Consider the following 21,267-nt stretch of genomic DNA (forward strand, 5'->3'; position numbering starts at 1 on the left):
TGCTTCTACTCTCATCCATACAAATAATTTATAGTGCAAGAGATTTGGGATAACGGTGCGAAAAACGACGGTGCAAATAATATTTACAGGAATATATTTACGGTGCAAATGCATGCAATGGCGTTCCAGCAAAAGGTAGTTTTAATCTAAAGATGGTGTAATATCATCGCTCAAAAGAGGAGTTAGAGCGAGAAATGAATGTCTCAATTTGTGACCGCTTTCGGATATATCGCGATATTTTGATACCGGATTATTGCTTCAACTTTAGTTTTATTTTTGGTGATAGGGATTATAGTTCAAGATTTATAGCGTTCATATCTTGCATACGAATTGCTGCTCTGTTCTGCTCTGAGTAGCAATTCGGTCGAAAATTTCGACATAACACTAACACACACATAAGAAAGTTTCAAAGAAGATAGATAGATAGGTAGATATGGATATGTTGAGAGTGTGAGAGATATTTATAATTCTTACTGGTGGTCCAGGTTCGCCCGCATCACCTTTCTTCCCCTTTTTTCCACGTTTTCCCGGCGGGCCTGGCGGACCTAGGTAAATAAAACAGAACAATTCATTAGGTGCGGTTTTTGTCGGTGTGAATTTTATCAGCTTTATCGACTAATTTAGATTAGTTTTTTGACGCATTTGAAACATTAATTCATTGACGTAATCGCAACACTCTCATCAAATGTGAACCATATAGCAAGTTACTATATGATGCGAACCAATAGCAACACACGAGTTTGTTTATCTACGGATGGATTTTCGAATAACTTTGACTTTGGATACATATATCTTTGGATAGAAAGTTTATATCGATTGGCTTTAAGCAAATTCTTCATAAGTGGTTTCAGTCGGAATCTTCGATGAAACTCATTAAAATGGATTAACTCGAACATATTTCCAAACATTATCCATCCAAAGGCTATCATCTTAAGTACCATAATTTTTCTTAATAATAGATTCTAATCTTTTGTTTACCACCTCGATTTTCATTCGTTTATTTAATATCCATCAATTCATGCATTGAGAATTTATTATTTAGATCATTCTGGTCTAGAGGCATTTATTACTGTCGAATCAAAGTAAATTCCCTTCGAATTTTACTTCGGTAAATATAGTTTAATTTTCATTTGGTTTATGATTTACCCATACTTTGTGACAAAAGTTATCTTCAGAAAAAAATATTATAATATATATTCAATGAAAAAAAGTAGTAGAAGACTTTGTTACTGGATCGTCATTGCTTTGGTGATAGTGAAATTACCATTGATTAAGAGAACCATGTGAACAGTAATACACACCCTTTGATATTTAAACGTTTTTCCAAGTAAAAGAATTCATCCATATTATTAGATTCGTCTGGCGCAATATACTAAATGATTCGAATCTAATTTGATTTGCCCCTAGATTCTGGTCACTGTTAAGCTAATTGGAATCAATCGATGGCACTTCTATTCAATTTGAAAAAAAACGAGATTTGCAAGTTTCTTGTGTAATAATTTTCCAATTTTTCTTCATTATATTTTTTCATCTAATAATAAATTAATCTTTTGGTTGTGTTATCAGCATAAATTGGCAATAATCTCTTGATGTTTATTCGAAAGAAAATAATTGAATTTTGAATGTTTATCTTTGATTTTCAATTCAATAACGGAAAAAAACGAGATACTCAAACGGATGGAAATACATTTTCGAAGTGTAAATCTTGCTTTATAAGGAAAGAGATTAATAGAGATCAAAACTCGAAGCCAGCATAAGGCCGTCGTCGTCACCGCTTGAAAACAAACAAAAGTTGTACAAATTGACTGACAGTTCGATTTCGATAATTAATTGGCGATACGCTCTAAGGTATAAATAAACAGGGTACTTCAATGCCAAAATTTAAACAATTCCACCAAATTCAAAGGAGATTGAATTATACGGAATCACTTTGAGAATTTGTGTGCGTCAAACGATTTGTGTGCGTTCTGTGTGTCCATGTAGTGGCGACATCTGCTCGCCTCGATGAATAATGGTTTTGTTCAACGATGGTGGTCGCGAAAGAGAAAGAGAGCGAGTGAGATAGCTAAGAGAAGAATGTGCAGTTCAAGAATGAATAATGAGCTTGTTTTATATTCAAAAACCGGTACTCGACATAACAAGATCCGTCTGTCTGACCTTCAAGTGAAGCAGGATTCCACATGTTTGCGAGTACACAAACTTTAGTATGAGTTTTAAAATCCCCTTGATAAATCATCCATAAGATCGAGGCGATATATTTGCCTATCATGGACGCAATCTTTTGTCAGAAAACTACACTATAGACATACACATAAGTTATTGATACGGCATATCCTTTTCGGATTTCGTTCGACGAAAGTGTTGGTGGTGCTGGAGAGATGGGGGAGGTAAATATTTTGTCGATGCGAAATAAATTGAAATTTATTGACATAATTCCGGATCAATCAATAATTTATTATCATAAATTGGGTGAAAATCAATGTGTGGCACATTGCCATGTTGGCACACAGATGAAATCATTTGCTGGATATAGTCGATGGAATGTATGACAGGGAAACGATTTGGCAACATAATCGCCGACAACGACTTGCATTCATGAGCCAGAAAAACGATATTCAAACATTCAATTCGTATAAATATCGGTAATGAATAAATAAAACTCATGGTGTGTATTCAAGAAGAAAGTTCAACATTTCTTCACTGATTGATGTCCATTTTCCATGGCAAATTGATAAAGTGTGCGTTCCACGCGAGTGTATAGAGAAATGCGATCAAGCAGTGATTAAGTGCATGTGGCAAAGCAGCGTTCAACATATATCCATTGTCTTATTACCGCAATCGAAATGACAAAATGTTCAATGAACATGCATGCATGCACGCAAGCAAGAAAGTTAATTGCACCATTTTGGGCGTTCAACATCTCTCTTAAGACTCTGAAGAGAAAGACGCAGCAAGACACACACAGAGAGAATATAACAGGCAGAGACACACAGAAAGATGAAACTGTGTGTAAATTGAATTGGCAAAGTTCACGATGCAGTCAATTGTGAATAAAACACCGGTTTTGTGTCATTTACACCCGCAGACTAAAAAAACAGAGACAATTTTGTGGAAAATGACTTAAGGCTGCCGGAGGAGAGCCAGCAAATTATATATATGTCGTTTTACAGCCTGCGGCAAATGCCTCATAAATGTTAAATGACTAAAGTTTATGAAAACGCAATCGGCCTGCAATGTAATACATTGTTGTTGTTGTTGTTGTTGTTGTGTTATTTTTCTCCCTTGCGCGAGAAGCAAGGAAGCGCAAGCAAAAGAGATGGAGAAGAGTTGGGAGTGAGAGGATTTAAGAGGCTAATTACACATGTGTCATATGGCCTTAAACTTGGGCCAAGACAATTCCAATTGTGCGGCACATTGTGTTTTACTATTCAGTCTCTTTCTCTCTAACCATCTCTACTCACCATGGCTCCATTTTGGATAAGCCTTGCAAAATAATAATTGCATTTTGTTCATTTAGCACCAGGTGCGTTTCGTTGCAAATTTTTCATTATTTCTCACAGAGAGAAAGAGAGTGAGCGAGAGAGGGAGAAAGAGAGACCGAAAGCGCGAGAGCGATGCAACGGCAAAAAACAAACAGACAATTCATCTAGGTTCAAGTGTGTTTGTGTGTCTGTTGAGGTTATGTGAGGAAACGAATCAACTTTCCTACAATTTAATTTTCTCATTGTTTACTTAACTTAAAAATAGCAATCTCCGTTTCAGCTCGCTCGCTCTTTTCCATTCATTGTCGTTGTTGTTAGTGTCGCTCACGCTCGCGCATCTTTCTCTTGCTTTTCTCTTGTCTGAGAGCGACATATAAAGAACTTGATTCAATATTTACACAAAAGATCCTATTTGACAATGTACAAAGGTTTCCTCGTTGGTTGTTATTCCCTTTGAATTTGCATTAAAATTCGGATCGTTTTTGCTTTGAGCCTGAACATTCACAATCAAATTAATTGTATTCGGTTGTGTTTGAGTTAATATGAAAAAGCAGATGATGACGAACAAAAAAGAAATCAATCTACGATGCAAATGTAGAACGGCAAGAATCACACGACAGAAGTAGAATAATAAAAAAAGATACACACACACACACACACAAATAAATAAACAGGCGAACATTCGGTTGGCAAGTTAATTTATTGAAATAGAATTCACGAAACGGAGCCTCCAAAAATAACAGAAAAAAGGCCAACACACTTTTTTCATTATAGAGAAGAAACATAAACACACCATTTCAAACTGGAAATGAAGAAAGTTTCCATTCAAAATAATCCTATTATAGCCATCTCTTTCGCTCATTCAGTGCGATGATAGATTTTGATAGAAGAACAAAACCAGTAGCATTCTATTGTTAAAAGCTCCTTCATCATTGCAACATTCATAAGAGCAATGTTGTGATAATTATATAATAATATGAAAATTAGTTGGAATCACGGGATCTTCGCCAAACATCTTAAAACACTCAATTATTCCGCACCATTTTCCAAGCACTTTATGTTTTTCTCCATTTGGGAAGGGGAAAGCAAAAAAGGAATTGAAAAAAAATACAGCAATAAAACTTATTTCAAAACGAAATGTAACAGAAACAACAAACGAGTGTCACCAGTTGGAGAAAAGAATGAACAATGTTTCAAAAAAAGAGATTGAGTCGAGGACAAACATATAAATGTGACAACAAAGTTCGAGTTATTATTCAAAGCCATTTTTATTTATGTTGTTAACGGAGGAAGAAAAAATCAGTGTCTATGAGGTTTCGAGAAGAATATGGATGCGAGACTTTTTTTTGGTATATTTTTGTGTATTTGTATGTTTTTGGGTAGAAAAGAGCGTGAAGCGCCTGTTATTTCATGTCACAATGGTTGCTCCGAGATTTAAATCACTAATGCCTCGAAATCACAAATACTGTAAACGTGACAAAGGTCTCAGTCGATCTCTTAACCGAGAGATAGAGAGAGAGAGAAAGAGAGAGAGAGAGAGTGAGAGTGCGAAAAAGGGAGTAAGAAATGAGGTAAAATAGAAGATGAAATGGCATTTTTGCGTGAAAAATGGTATAAACATTTTAAAATTTCCGACAAGACGATAGATATTTCCATCTGAAAAGAAGGATAGTGAAAGCAATGTGGATTTGTATCTGTCTGCATGCCTGATTCGCTATATAATAGCATTGAATATATTCAAGCAAGCGGTTTCAAATCGCTTAGCTTTGCTGGTATATCTATGTTTGAGATTGAGTGTAGTGTATGTTTTCATCGACTTATGTTTTGATGAAGAAGAGTATGCTTCACTCTTTGTTTATAGCATTTTCTAATTCAATGACAAGAAATATCGAATTTTCGTCTCCGCAAAAACTGTTGGTCTTGTCAACCTGTACAACTTTGCAAAAGACATTTAACCTATATATGTTGAAATCAATGAATTATTTCAAAATTTTCTGACCTCTTGAAAACATATTCTACTTATTCCAATACACAGTTTGTGAAACTTCTACCATTCTCAATCTCACCCATAGTTACATACATATACAGGATGTTTCATAATTGTGTGTCAAATTGAAAACTTACAACCCAAAACCTGCTAAATGTATTTCATGTGAAATAGACCAAAGATAATTGTGCATAATTATGCGTTTGGTTGCTATCCAAATAGTTTACACAAAATACGACTAAATACATAAATAAGAATTACTAGGTAAATTATTTGCTGAAAAGTCTATGTCTGTCATTTATTCTCTGCACACGAGAAATTTCTGCGTTTATCTTCTCTCCATTGGCAAAACAGACATAGAATACGGACATTAAAGGTAGTGATAGCGGCGACAGCAGCGGCAGAAGCATAGAACACGTCACGAACCGTTTGCAAATATTATCATATCTGCTGGTCACAAATTAGTCAAACATTCAAAATATTCTAAATACACATGCATAATTTATCAAACAAGACCGTTCGCCGCGAGCCCTTTGCTGTGATGGTCGTCTCACAGAGATTCGAGTTCTAGATCTGCAATACATACATAATTTCGCTCTTTTTCTGTTCGTTTCTACCTTGCTCTCTATCTCTCTCTCTCTCACCCCCATTCTCCTCGCATATGTTTCCATCATATTTTGTCCCATTCCATTTGCTTGGTAAGCGCCCACAAAAAATGTGGCCAAAAAACTGTTTGTAAGAGTGCGTTTTATCCTTTGTAATATTATGAATTGCAAACTTCTCTTGGCATTCCCGTAGAAATTTCACTTATAACTTTATTGCACATGATGCGATGCAATCATATAGAAGTAACAGAAAGATAATGCTTACGTCATTTCTCCTGCATACTCTTCTCTCAATTCATAATTCGTACACACGCTCGATCTCGATGTGGTCCATAACAGTATGCAACTGCCTTTTCATTTTTTTCTATGTAAATTTGGGATTGGCCAGGGGTTGCTCGCGTCTGGCGACAACTATGCAAATTTTTCCATCCCGAGCTTAAATTGTCTCTCTATTGTGCATAATTATAGAAACTCGAAACTTTTTGTGAAAAAAAAAACACAATGGATTTTCGTCGAACGGAATATGTTAATGTTTAATCCGATGGGATTTCAGTTGAAATTGTATTTCGAATATTTTTCATCTGCATTTAAATTTAAATTCATTTTTCGTTCGGTTTCATGGAATTTACTTTTGAATTTGTTGTTGAGAATGTTTCTTTTTCCACAAACTTCTTAATCGTTCGTTTTTCTTTGTTTCGAATGTTTGTAAAGTAATCAATTTTGTTTTCTCGTGCTAGCGCAAGCGCTTGCAACATTGATAAAAGTACAACAATTCCTTTTATTTCTCGAACAAAAGTGTAAACGAAGCGTTTTACATTCACGCATTGTTCGCAGCAGTCGAAAAGCGCCTAATCTCTGTATCGAAGTCACAGATCCTATTTATAAGCATAGAATGTCAATAGAGTGTGTACATGTGACATGTGTTGGCCGAGAAAACAACAACGAAGACTTCAATGAGAATTACAGCGATGTTACGAGTGAGGTGCATCTTCTTGGAAATGGAGAGCGAATGAACGAAAAATCGAGAGAGTTTAAGATGAATAAGGATGTGGTATGTCGAAAGGTGTGAATCGGTGCGCGTTTCACAACATTCCAGAGCTAGTGCCCACAAACAAATCGAAGTTATCTTTGAAACTTCAAGTTAAATTTAACTTGGGCGCAATGCATCACACTCGCGTCTGTGCGTACCAAAGAGTCGTACACATGCGTTGCTACATTGACGGTCAAGTGGAGCGGTACGGACAATCGCAACGTATATACGCATGTGTACGACTCTTCGGAACAAACAGACGCGAGTCTAGTGCGTTGAGCTCAAGTTGAATTTAACTTGAAGTTTCGAAGATAACTTCGATTTGTTTGTGGGTGTCTATCCCCTAGGAAGCGTGTATATTTAGCGTACGCATTGGAAGCAAAAACAAACAAATAAAACCAGCGAACCAGAACATATTTTCGTAATGTTCTGTTGCTTGTGGAATATATACACAATTTTAAAATTGTGAGTGGCGCAGCATCGATTGTTGCTCGAATAACAACGAGACAAGGAGACAGAGAGAGAGAAAAAAGGTGACCGAGACTATATGTTGCTGAGAGAGAGAGAGAGAGAGAGAGAGAGAGAGAGAGAGAAAGACAGATAGAGGAGGGAGAGAGATGAGAAAGAGAACGGAAGAACGGCGAAACGTGAGAGACACAGTAACACGCTTACAATTTTGGCTTGCTCCATCTCGTGTCGCTTGCACTGGCTATACATTTATTTATGGGTGTTTGGTTAAGATACTTTTGTCGCATCTTTCTTGCTCTTTTCCTTGCACAGCAATATCACAGATAGATATATGCGGTGCAGTCGGAGAGAAGGAGTGATGAAGTAGCCTTTTTCCTTTATGTAAGACAACAACGAATGAACGAAACAGAAACAAAAAAAAAACACAAATCAGTATATAGAAAACGATGTGATATTTACACAGAGAAGAAATGCGTGCAAGAATTGTCTGTTTCAAAACGCTATTTTTATCTTGGATATTCGAGTTTAAATGAAGTCATTTTGGAGGTCGTGTGTATCTGACTTACATCCAAATCTTATAAGCGATTCACTTAAGTGTCTTGCGTTGTAATGTGGGTGGCCAAAATGCCAGCAATATTATTGAAAACGGGGAAAAAGGAACGAGCAAGCGACCAGTGCACACATAACATGTTGAAGAAAAAGAGCCAGCAAAAGAGAGTGAACAAGACAACAAGACAATATACATTCACAATATATTGAATACATAAAGGCGATAATAAAGCATGTAGGAAAGGCCGTAACGCCGTAACGCCGTAACACCGTAGGTCAACAGACTTACGGCTGCTGTTGCAATTGTATCCAAAACCAAAATGCAACACACCTATATGCATTGTGCATTGTGCTTCTCATCGAGCTCAATTGAATAGTGCGCTATCACTTCTAAGGATTATGTGGCACGTAGTGCACCATTTGATGCATGTATTTTGCATACGAACTGGCTCGCGCGCGCGCTTGATTAGATTCAACCGAGCAGCCAACAACCATTGATGCCACACAGCGGTGTAATGAAACACGACCGAATCCGCGCGCGTAATTGTAAACAATAAAAAATCAAACGGGGAGGGTTTGTTGGGTGTGTATGCGTGTGTGAGAGAGAGGGAGCGAGATCAATCAACGCAGAAAATGCTATTTGTTTGTTTCAATGTTTTTGGAGCGAAATCAATTTTAATCACCGGAACAACGATGGTGTGTCTAAATATTGGGATCTATTTACAAAATTATTGCCCTTACTTTGTTCCGATTAACCACAAAATGTTAATTAACACCTCGCTTTTTTGGAAACATCTCGTCTCCTCGCATCTCTCGGTATTTTCAAATAATCTATTCCGATTGCATCGTGACCGATAGAGAGAGATGGAGAGAGAGAATATATGCAGTGAACGGCAAAATGGATACGGCATCCACACACAACAATGATGACAGAAAAAAAAGTGCGCACACACAAGATAAATAAATAAAAACTACAAACAGCACACAAATACACATTCATCGCATCCACACAATTTCTATGATTTATTCTGTTTGAGCTGCTTTTGATTGAATTGTGTGTTTATTTTCAGATATTCATTCGTTCACAATTCCTACGTGCTATTGGGTGTTTTTTGTGTGTTACCATTCAGTTTATTGTTGTTGTATTTTTGTGTGCATAGAGCGAACGCGCTCCGGCTATTGTTATTACCTGCTGGACACGTACAATCCGTTGGATGAACAGATGCTTGTCGTTCACCACGCCTAGATGCTTTCAAGTGAGAAACGTCGCGGCGTAAACGCTGAATGCCCGATACTTGTAAGGATAGCTTTTGTAAAATATGGGCAAATTGCTCATCGTTGTCGATGGCACCATCATCATCATCGTTATCGGTGTTCGTATCGGATGTATCTGTAATTAAATCGATTTCGGGCACTGTTGAATCCATTGTTGATGCATTTGGTGTGACGGTCACTGCTAACGATGAGGATTTCGATGACGATATCGATGGTAATACCGATGTTCTGGCCAATGAATTTAAAAATGCCAACGGGAATAGCCGAAGCTTATCTTCAACTATCGATATTCGTTTGTCTAAATGACTATATCTATTTTCAAAATGTGTTTGTCGTAGAAATGTATATGCAGAAAAACTCAACGAAAACATTAATATTATATAAACGAGAATATTTCCACTATTGTTGGTTATTGAACTACGTTCATAATTTGTTGGTGTTTTTTGATCCAGCAGCGGAGAGCCTCCAGATTTCTCTGGAGGATTCAATAGCTTCCCCATTTCAATTTCGTTTGTTTCAAACTGCTTTTTCTTTCTTTTCTTTTTTGCTCTGTAGCTTCAGCTTCTTTCAAATTAACTACTCTCAATTGCACAATCCAAATGTGTATCGTTTCAATGTTTGAATAAACGTTTTTTTTTCGGTTTCGGCCAACTATTCAATTTTTGCACTTTTAATTGTTACGCTTGAAAATACACTCATACACTCACTTTATCGAATGCTTTTCTTTCAGTTTGTACTTAAAACAATTGCAATGTTATACAAAGACTACTTTGTTTTACAAACACACACTGTGCTTCTGTCGTTTCGATGGTTTTCGCTAGAAAAATTTCGAACAAGTTGAGAACGAAAGAGAGTGAGGGAAAGAGAAAGAGAGTGAGAGACAGATTTCCCCTTTTTCTATTGTGCCGACTGTTGCTGCGTTAATGCTTCAATATAATTAATTGGATATTTAAACTTTTTCCGGTAAGCAAACATCATGACATCCGTTGCAAACAGATAAGATTGTCATGATGTCACATTCTTTCACATTATTAAAAGCACTTTTCGTTTACTTTTGTTTCGCGATTGATCTTTATTCTTGCCGTTACTGCTCCACACAACTCTCACTCTTCTTTTTTTTTATCACGGTGGCACGGTGGCGTAGATATCCTTTTTTGGGCTCGAGCCTCTTCTCACTTGCTACCCGAAATTTCACAAACCGAAAAAAATCAAATAAAACACATACACACCGATTTCGTCGTTGTTTTTATTTTGCGCTATTTTACGCAACTTTTCTCTGTTGTTCTATCCAGTTCATGCGTTTGGCTTATTTCATTTGATTTTTAATACGAATCGTTCATGTTTCTTTTATTATTCCATTCACATCCACTGACATGGGTATTTCGTATTACTGGCACCACATGCAAGTGTACAATCTGGTGTTTGTGTGTGCATATTCCGAGCAAATGGCAATAAAATTCTAAAACAAAACACAGGCGTTTTTCCGTGCTCCTTCGCCGTATCTAAGAAACTTATTGTTTAGACGAAACGAAAATTGTCAAGATGATGCGTTGTGTTTTTGTTTTCCCAAAATCCCTGTGTCAAGCCAATTGTTTATGGGAGGAACATATACAAAGAGAGGTGGATATAAACCGAGTATTTTCACAATTTTCGGTTGTTGTTATTTTATTTTTATTTTATTTTTTCTCGCTCACGTCGTCAGCCGTTGCTTGCTGCTGCTGCTGCTGCTGTTTTGTAGCTCAATTTAACTCTCTCAACTCAAGTACGGGTACACACAGTACGGAGACAACAAAAAATGTTAAATGGCTAGCAAAATATTATTGCACACGTACACATCATTGTCGCACGGTTTGCAAAAGTTCAGCAGCATAAAATTGCCGAAAAAAAGAACGAATAATTTTTATTCTCTCTTTGTCGTATTTATTTATGTTGCTTTTGCCCCTCCGATGGTTAAATAGTCGAAATTTCCGAAATGTCCGATCTACTTCATTTAATCCATTCCCACACAATTCCTCTTCTTCTGTTTCTTTTTTGTGTTATGTTGTTGCTTGTTTTTGTTTGTTCGTGAGATACTCTATCCCGAAAGAGAAACACCAGAATGCACACTGAACGAATATCGCCGTATATCCACTGCGTTTGACGAACGGAACTCGACTGAATCCAGTCTGAAAACATTCTATGCACATTCTTCTCTCCTAATATTAACGTGCTAGTATTGTCATTTACAGTATCCGTTTTTCAAAATATGTGTGTAGCGAAGCGAGCGAGCAAGCAAGCAAGCAAGCAAGCGAGCGAGCGCGCGGAGTGTTATCGGTGCGAGGCGCACTCTTCGAGAACTCACTCATAATAGTCGGGAAGGAGAAGGCATCAGCAGCAGCAGCAGCAGAAGCACAAGCACAAGCAGCAGCAACAACATCAACAGTACACCGAATCAGCGTGAGCGTGAGCGTAAACGGGCCAAAGGGCGCAGCGGGAGGGAATGAGATGCAACAATGACGATGCAAACAGGAGAGACACACAAAACATACACCGTATATGTATCGTCACAATGTATATACACCACATACAACAGCATGCATTAAAGAGTGGAGGAGCGGAGAGAAACTGCCATGAAAAGATATGATATAAAGTGGGTATAATAATGAAAGTACTTTCGAGTTGAACGCTGTGCCGCACAATACGGGCGTTCGGCTCTCTCACGCGTTTCTACGTTTGTTGCTGTTGGTTGTTGATGAATTTTTGTTTTTCTCTTTCGTTTATTCGTTCGTCTCTCATACGTTGTGCATTCATTCGGTCGGAGACAGAAACCAGAAGGAACGAATTTATATCCAAATACTATAAACTCTGGTAGCGTGGACGGATCCAAATCGGTGTGCTGCTCGTGCAGTGTAAATTCATATATTGGTGAATGGTTCAATTACCATTGCATGTATGTGTGTTTGTGGTGGTGTGTGTGCGCGCGTGAATGGACGTATTGACAATACTATCGCAGCACATCGTTTTTGGGAGCTAAACGCATTATGTGTATCAATAGGATGGATTGTGTGTTGTGATACACACCGCAATCCGTACACACATCTCATGCACGTTCGTCTTCGCGAACAATAAAATAAGATTGTGCGTGTTACATTCACATTATTCGCTGCGTTCCGATTTTATGCGAGCGTGTTTATATTTGTTTTTTTTTTTTTTTTTTTGTTCTTTCGCATAATATTCCTTTGATATTTGTCGAATGCATTCTCATTGAATCTATCTCTGGTTCAATCTCTATTACGCTCACTCAATTGACTGCTCGTTTTGCTCTAATCGCAGAGCGGATCATCTCAGCTGCCGAATGTAATGCTGTAAAGCAGCCAGCCAGTCAGCCCGCCAGTCATCCAGCGTGCGACCAAATCAACTGCACTTTTTTCAATGCAGTACATTCATGAGACCTACTAAATTATTCAAAATGTGAAAGATTCCCATCTTATGCACATCACAGAGCATCCCAAAAACAGCATATAGAACATTCATCACTCGCACTCACTCAAACTGTCTCTGTTAATAATCAGCAGCAGCCGAACGGAAAACAGACGAGGAAAAAAACTAAATAGGAGGAAAATAAAAAAAAATCGCATCAACAACCAACATGCCATCCAATATCTATGTGGCAACAAAGTTTCAAAACATATTGCTCTTTTAATAAGTGTATTATTGCCTATAGATTTTCGAATAGAGATCCCTCGAATACTTGGCTTGTTTACGCTTGTTTTTATGTAACATTCACACAAAATGACATTTTTATTGTTCTTTTATGTCTCTCTGCCTGCTTTATTCCCTCGGAAACATAAGCAATGTCGGAGTAAGCTCACACAACCACACGTCCATTCCTGAACGGGCGAACGCCCAAAGATTTGTTCAAAAGCCAAAGACAAAAACACAATACACAGGCGACAAAAGAATAATTTGAGCAACAGAGAGAGAGAGAGAGAGAGAGAGAGAGAGAGAGAGAGAGAGAGAGAGAGAAAGAAAGAGAGGGAAAACCATTCTTTGAAATGTTTTGGAAACTGATGCATTCGAAAATGTTAGGAGAAAGAGAGACAGAATGAACCATATACAAACGAACTTGTTTATTGAATCTTTCTTCAGCATCGTTTTGTGTGCTCAACTTTCAATCCAATGCTTGAACTACAGGCAATTCATCGACATTGTACCAGAAAAGAAAAGACAAGGAGAAAGAAAGAAAAGAAATGCAACGACTGTAGCATTAGAAAATGCTCAAGTTTCAGTTTTGTGAATGAATGAATAAAATTGCTTAGTTCAGTTTAGTTCAGCTCGAGAGGCGATAATACCGTATATGCCATACATATATACGATTTGTCCAGAGTTGCCGATGATCAATTTAGATGTTTCTCAATTGAATAAAAGGAACTACATATTGAGCGCTCTGTCTCTCTGTCCCTCGCACCATTTTCAAATTTTCGAAACATTTCAAAGAATTGTTCAATTCAATACACTTTTAACCATTATCATGCTGCACTATCTTATCCACTTTCCCATTTTCAATACTCACTTTTAAACGAAACGAATTTTACGAACATATTCATCGCATTCATTTTCGAGAACATGGAAACCTATTATTTAATTTACACATCCTAATTCAGTTCAACTTGTTTCGAGAAATTACTAACTCTCTCAAATATGTATGTTATCATATATATATATAATGTTGTGTACAGTGGAGGGAGAACAGAAAAAAAAAATCAAATGAGTACTTAAAACGTTTTAACTTATTTTATTAGCGTAAATGCTCCCAATTGGAAATTACTGATTTCAATTTGATTACAATATTCTAACATATATAAATTTCAAGTCACAGCAAGAGCTCCACCATGAGACCGTCAAGCAGTCACGTCAACCAAATACTATAACTGCCGACTGCCTGTAAATCCTTTTAATTTCTTTCATTTTGTTGTTGTAGAATATTATAACGCATACATTAATCCTTCGAAATTATTCAACGACTGAAGTGAACACAACGAAGAAATAATCACAATTCATTGATCATCATGATCAGCATCGTGTACCACCTTTTTCTTCGAAAAAAAATTCCTTCTTCCATTCAAACACACATTTTAATAATAATGGCTTCTGAATGTCAAATTCGGAATTTTTTTAATCGAATCTTACACACAATTCTTATGATTCTGCTTTATTGACGGCTAAACAAAGTGTCACATTGAAATTAATTGTCAATTTCAATAGAACTCAGAAATCCCAGCTAAATCAGCCCTTTTGAAACTATGTTCTACTCGATTTATGTGATTTTTTCCTACTACCAAATGAGTCCCGATTTTTCTGCTGAATTGCAGCGGCAAAACGGGACAAGTTTCGCAATCGAAAAAGCGTCCGTCCGCCCTTCATTTCTATTTAAAAGCTACAATATGGCAATAAAGTGAAAATTTTTAGGTCAGTTCTCGTTTTGCTCTGAACAAATGTTAAGTGCTCCCGAAAAATGAAAAAAAAAAACTCATGCACAACATTCATGCAATCCATCGTTTTTCGGAAGACTTGATCATCGTTTTTTCTTCATCCTCTCTTTCTCTTTCGTTCGAAAGAGTATTCATCAACTAAACGCAACAAATAAAACACTTCCCTCTGCTGGTTACATATGTGTATATACACATTGAGTGGCAATCAGTGGCATAACTAGCGGAATTTGGGGTTAAAACCAGTCCGTTCCCAAATGAAATTTTCTCCCCCCCCAAAAAATATTAGCAAAAACCACAAAAAGAATAACTGAAAGATAAAAAAATATATCGAAAATTTCAAACACACTTTTCCTACGCTACTGATGACAATGTATCCACACACTGGTTAAACAAAACACTTGAAACATTCTCTAAAACAAAGTTCAACAAGCACCATCAAAATTTATGATTCGTCAAATTAATATGTGGCAGAATGGTTATTGCGATTACCATGTAGCAATGTTTTTGTTTGAGTTTTGTTTCTGTTGTTGAATTGAGTGTGCTGTTGACTCAACAATGTTTAAAGACACACACACATACTTGTTCACTTGTTCATTCGACACAATGCTGAAAATGTAATAAAACAGCTGATGTGTGTGGCTGATTTTTATGGACTGATTCAAGAGATAGAAAAAGAAATATTCGGAAACTAATATTTCCGAATTTTTTTTTCGAAAATAAACTCTTTTTATTCACACACATCCGCAACGATATTGCTTTTTTTGTTGGTTGAAAATTTCTTTCTATTTGGTTTACATTTTCCATATGGTTTACGTATGTGCATTTATGACCCGTAGAATGATCGCTTGAATTTTATGTACAAGACGACCCATAACAAAATCTAAATGGTTGAAATCAGTCACTTCGTCCACCGCAACCACATTCTTGTTTATTTTGCTTAATAATTTTGGTATACTCTGGAAGAATTCAATGAAAACCAAAAACAAATATTACTATGGAGATGAAAGAGTGAATTATTCAAACACACTAAAAACGTTTGGAAAAACCTACCTCTGGAACAACCAAATTATCATTTGTACCAAACATAACGTGCACTTTGGTTTGGACATTTGATAAGTTATACTCTGGCGGTTTTGTACTATTGTACAGCTTCATATTTTTATTAGGTCCATGGTCGAATTTCTGGAAGCGTCCTATCAACAACAAAAGAGACCACAAAAAAACGAAATAAAAAGAATTGGTTCAAATTTCCAAAATTTCTGAGAATTAAGTAATTTTAGATGACACCGGTTGGAGCGTAAATTATTCAAATCGGAATGAAAATGTAGAAAAAATGTCGATTTTTCTCAAGAGCACAATGATTTATGGAAGGGATTTACTCTCTGTTTTTCGGTCTCATTTCTCTCGGTATCTCTTTTGTATTTTTTTTCTTCTAATTTTTCTTTTTCTTAAAAATTTCACTCTCAAAATATTCACCTGATACAAAAAGTTGGCCAAAATGTACGTATTGCATATAGCTGAAAATGAAAATGAATTCTTCGTCAAATTAATATGTGGTAGAATGGTTAAGGAATTAACATGCCCATAATTTACCTGCTACCGCTCGGATTTATAGATGAATATTCTCGTAACAATTCCTAGTTTAAAATTAAACGATACTTATTAATGTAACTTCGTTCATGTTGTACTTTTCGTTCAATTAATTGATTTCGTGTAATTGCTTCGATTTGAATTCATTTTTTTTAAATTCTCATTCTAAAATTTAAATCGTTTGGTTGTTTGCTATTTACTTTATAATAGCTGCCCGGTGCAAATGAACCGAACAGATGACTTAGTATGCATTCACAAAGCTTGGTAACGAATGGATCGGTGCATAATTCACCCAGAGGCTGGAGAAATTTCGAATTTCTTCGAAAGCTATTGAATTCGTAAAATTGAATTTGTTCCACGAAAATCTGTCAAATAGAGAAGAAATATCTTACTACACTGTATGCTGGCTTTTAATGGGAGATTTAATTGCATTTTTCTTGAAAAACCAAACCTTTAAATCGTCTAAATTATCCAACAGTGGATTTAGCAGCGCATTGGAATCGCTTTTTACCATAAACACAGCTGCAGCCATGGCGTGTACAAGTGCAATTTTTTTATTGTATTCCGGTCGTTCGCTAAGCAAAATAAAAATGATATTCCCGCCCTGCGAATGACCAACTGAAAAATACATTCGAAATTGGTGTTGTTGTTATTGTTCTTGTTCTCACAGGCACAGACTTTTTTTTAATGTTTATCGTAGCGTATGTTTGCGTTTTTATAGTTTCATCAGACACAGATTCATTAACTGTATATGCTAATGCATATAGCTCACTCTCTGTCGGTTGCAACTCGTCGTTGTTGATGATTGTTTTTGTTTAGAAATTATTTTTATGTAGTACAACTTTGTTCACTTATAAGATACGCAATGGATATAACCTAAGCATTCCAAATAGAATCGGGTTTTTTCGCGTTTCTTGTTTTTTCCTCGCAAACGGCTGATTCTAGGCAGAAAATTTCATCCTTGGGGTCTTCACATTCATGAAATTTTCCGCCCGATCGAATGGACTTTGTCACAATTTTCCATTTTCCTTCTATAGCGATTTCCTCATTTTCAAAATTTTTCCTAATTTTCCAACCATTTTTATTTTTTAGACGTATGCATATAAACTATTAACGAATTCGTGAAAAATTTCCGGAAAATTCGAATCCTTGGAAAAAAAAATCTTGGCTTTTGCCCGGATCTATCTGGAATGCTTAATATAACCAGCTCCACTACACAGTGATTACACACCAATGTACATTGTACACATAGTGATAAGACAATAACCGCACATAGAGAAAAAAAAAAGTTGCGTTTCTTGGTGTTAGTGATTCTTTTTCTTGAATCTGGCCCAAATTTTTTTTGCTTCTATGAAACAATTTTTTCGTCGACAAATTTTTTGGTTGTTTTGGTGCGAATTTGACAGCGGCGAAATTTTTTTTTTCCGAAAAAGAATCTGTTACTTGTCAAAATTGCACTTTGGGTCAGAATCAAGAAAAAGAATCACTAACACCAAGAAACGCGACTTTTTGTTCCTGTTTGCGAATATACCGTAAATGAGTTGTGTTCGATTGGTTTGAGCTAGAATGAAATCAATTTGTGCAGGCAAATCATAGATTGCTATTTCGTGGAAACTGAACGACCAAAATCGACTTTTATCTGGATCGAGTGTGGTGTGATTCCGTGAAAATGTATTTCCTCGAGCGTTTCCGAACCAGACTGAGAAACCAAGTGACGAAAAATAAAATCCTGCAAATAAAACAAAAGCATAATCGATTTTTAGTGAAACAAACTAGGAACTGCAATTTTAATGATACGATGCTAAACACTAGAATATGTTGACTGAGCATTTGATGTTGATGCTTCTTGCAAACAAAGGCCAATTCATGTGCATTGGGCTCACGCGCTAAAACCCAAACACGTTCCAACACAACGCCGTATAATATCTCTAACAAAACCTATTATTTGTATCATAGACACAATTGAATGAGTTAATTTTATTCGCTTTGCCAATTTGATATGAAACAAATGTTGCGTTCAAAGAGATGAGAATTCTTGTGTATTATACATTGGAGATTATATTTAATATGCAAGAAAATTCAAGTTTAAATTCAGAATACGCATAAATAACGCTTGCAAGCGTTCAAGATCATTCAGCTTTTTTAAGTAGCGCATGAATTTTTCAATTTAGATACATGCATATTTTTTAATGAGTTGACAGTTCCATGACGTTGCAATGTCTCGCGGCATCACGGATTTCCATTGCACAATTGACATTTTGTAAATAGTGATAACGAACAGCAAACTAAATATTGAAATACATTTGAATTATAATATGTGTAAGATAAACAAAATGCAATTGTTCATACAATTTAGATTCGTATAAGAAGCTGTGGAATATATTAATTGTATATGTATACACCCGCATATAATCTCGTGTTGATTAAATGCAAAATATGTGCTGAAAACTGTAGAATGCCACTCACGCGATAAACAGGTGGTAAAATTTAATTCAGATTGGTTGAGTTCACAACTATTTACAACTAATTTTTTTCCGTCATTGATTCGTTGATATACAGTATATGTACAATTATTCAAAAAACCATCTGCATCTTAAACAGTTTCTTCTTAATTTCACAATTTCTCCTTTTTTCAATAAAAATTATATTTTTCAAATCACTTGATAAACTCACGAACAATACTTACCCAATGAAATATTGGGATAAATGACATAATCCAATGAGGACGATTGCAGGCCATGCATGAAGAAGATCGTTTTGGTTTCATTTGATCCGGTGGTTGCATTTGGCATGGGTGGGATATGATAAAGCCGTAAAATGTATCCATCTTCAGTCGTTACATAATGACACTCAATCGATGCGCCCGCCTTATGCGCTCTCTCCAACTTTGTTATACGATATTATAAAACGGATAAAAGTTTGAGCTTAACGGTTTAAAAGGCAGCAAACTTTTAATTGATATATTCACCATTTGATCCGATGATGTGAAAGCGACACGCAAAAAAATCACAAAAATGAGAGCGATCATTGTTTTGCCGGTAGTTGATGCATCTATTGCGTTTCGTATCGATTCGATAACTGAAAGTGTATTTCACAAATCGACGGGCGCACACGATAGAGAGATATACATTTTTTTTTCCATGCTAATTAAATAGCTGAATTTTTTTCAATATCAAACGCAAATTACATGGTTATTGTCTATAATTGGAAATATCGTTGATTTCAGGTTTAGCTCAGCGCGTTAGCTTCAAGAACGTTGAAATGTGTCTAGTTCACGTGTTTGCTAACCGATACAATGTTGATGAGAAAGATTTGACGCGACGACGCAGTTCACAGATCAAAGTTATAATTGGAATGTTACGTGCTTGCAACGTGATCTGATCGTATTGCCTATTCCGAATCATAAATTGAAATTTGTTGACGAAAAATGGTGTGAGAGCGTGTGCTTAGGAGATAAGCATTGAGTTAATGGGCAATTTCGCACTTTTTCATTCGGAAACAACATAAAAGCATGTGACATTAAAGCGGAAAACTTTATATGATAAAAATATTCTTAAGAAAATGTGTGTTACTTGTTGGCGTTGCGAATGCCATGTTCTCGCGCCATCGATGCCATGTCATGAGAACGAAAGGAAAAACGTAAATTCGGATTCACCGGATGTTTATTCCACAACTACAGGGCATCAGTGCCAATAAAATGAGATAAAATCCTCCCGAGAAGGAATATATATTATATGCGAAAACTTCAAGATGACACTCAGCTGGAAACCGTCAACGGAATTCACAAATATAATCTCACTCCCAGCAGCGAAATCAAACTGGAACTTTTTGACAAATGGTTTCATATATATTCAATTACTCTTTGACTCTTTCTCTCCCTTTTCTCTAGTATCATCTTTTCTGTTTCTCTCACTTAAGCCGAGTAAACTCGCTCTGTGTCACACATTTCTGCGAAGAAAAAAAAAATCTGTATTTTATTTGCATTTTAGGCGCTCAAAGTGGCAATAAGAAGTGGTTAGAAGAGGGTTTTCATAACATTTTTAGGTGAAAATATATGATTCTGCACGCGTCAGGCACAGAATTATGTGTATTTCACATAGTTGTTGAGTTTTGTATGCGCGTTACAAAGTAACAAGATGATGATTCTCGCAAGGGAAAGAGACACTGGATTCATATTTTTTCCTCTTATTTTGATTTCATGGGATAAAAGAAAACATATTCCATAGAGTGAGCATTACAGCAGATATGGTGGCTGTTTAACAGAGCATCATATTTGGCCTATACTTTTAACATAAAACTTTTTATGATAAAAGCACTTGGGTTATGACTCTCTCTCTCTCTCTCTCTCTCTTTCTCTCTCTCTCTCTCTCTCTCTCGCACATACACACGAAGAATATACGAATCTCACTAAGACTTAGGAAAAGACACGAAATAGCCTCTTCTTTTATTCGTGGATGAATTATGGTTGGCAATGAAGTAGAACATTATATTTTCCAGTTATAACAACACAACACACATGGTATATAGAGAGTGTGAGAGTGAGAGTGAGAGTAAACATCACATGCGAGATATGGTGCATGGAATGTGCCATGGAAACATAAAAGCATAGCTGTCCAAGCGACGACCGTGCTTAATGATTTTTTTTTCATATGGTTTTGTTATTGTTATTGTTCGCTCGTCTGTACGTACACAGAGATGCCCAAGTGCATCATCGCTGCACTGTCAACAGCACGAAAAAAACACACATCTAGAGTAATAAGCACTTGACAATGTTAAGTTCACACACAACCTGTAACATTCTTCAATATAC

At 36.3% G+C, this 21,267-nt stretch overlaps 2 protein-coding genes across 9 annotated transcripts in view; both read right to left on the reverse strand.

The window, feature by feature from the left end:
• LOC129576218 (collagen alpha chain CG42342) overlaps positions 1–11,553 on the reverse strand; it is a 57,606-nt gene extending 46,053 nt beyond the window's left edge. For 4 of the 8 annotated variants that reach the window (XM_055460925.1, XM_055460926.1, XM_055460924.1 and 1 more), the window contains exons 1-2: positions 9,311–11,551; positions 475–545 (exon numbers count right to left, since the gene is read on the reverse strand). In XM_055460925.1, coding sequence (XP_055316900.1) covers positions 475–545; positions 9,311–9,896 — 657 coding nt within the window. In that variant the 5' untranslated portion in view covers positions 9,897–11,551. Of the gene's footprint in view, positions 1–474; positions 546–9,310 lie in introns of all 8 variants that reach the window. The other 4 variants (XM_055460923.1, XM_055460921.1, XM_055460927.1 and 1 more) reach the window with 2 other exon arrangements.
• A 2,914-nt stretch (positions 11,554–14,467) lies between these two features.
• LOC129576176 (lipase 3-like) lies at positions 14,468–19,527 on the reverse strand. Its single transcript, XM_055460841.1, has 9 exons — positions 19,426–19,527; positions 19,144–19,342; positions 17,989–18,186; positions 16,909–17,075; positions 16,658–16,822; positions 16,461–16,504; positions 16,344–16,384; positions 15,918–16,060; positions 14,468–15,823 (listed from the first exon to the last, which is right to left on the reverse strand). The coding sequence occupies exons 1-9, from the start codon at positions 19,483–19,485 to the stop codon at positions 15,677–15,679; spliced, it is 1,164 nt and encodes a 387-aa protein (XP_055316816.1). The 5' UTR covers positions 19,486–19,527; the 3' UTR covers positions 14,468–15,676.
• Between the last annotated feature and the right edge of the window lie 1,740 nt (positions 19,528–21,267).

Source organism: Sitodiplosis mosellana, unplaced genomic scaffold (assembly GCF_009176505.1).
Source record: "Sitodiplosis mosellana isolate CC-2019 unplaced genomic scaffold, AAFC_SMos_1.0 Smas_scaffold_6181, whole genome shotgun sequence".
NCBI classification, from domain to species: domain Eukaryota; kingdom Metazoa; phylum Arthropoda; class Insecta; order Diptera; family Cecidomyiidae; genus Sitodiplosis; species Sitodiplosis mosellana.

Coding starts and splice junctions, on each gene's coding strand:
- LOC129576176 (XM_055460841.1), bottom strand. CDS start 19,485: ATGATCGCTCTCATTTTTGTGATTTTTTTGCGTGTCGCTTTCACATCA. Junction 19,343..19,425: donor TCACATCATCGGATCAAATG/GTGAATATATCA, acceptor CGTATAACAAAG/TTGGAGAGAGCGCATAAGGC. Junction 16,385..16,460: donor ATAAATCCGAGCGGTAGCAG/GTAAATTATGGG, acceptor TTTCATTTTCAG/CTATATGCAATACGTACATT.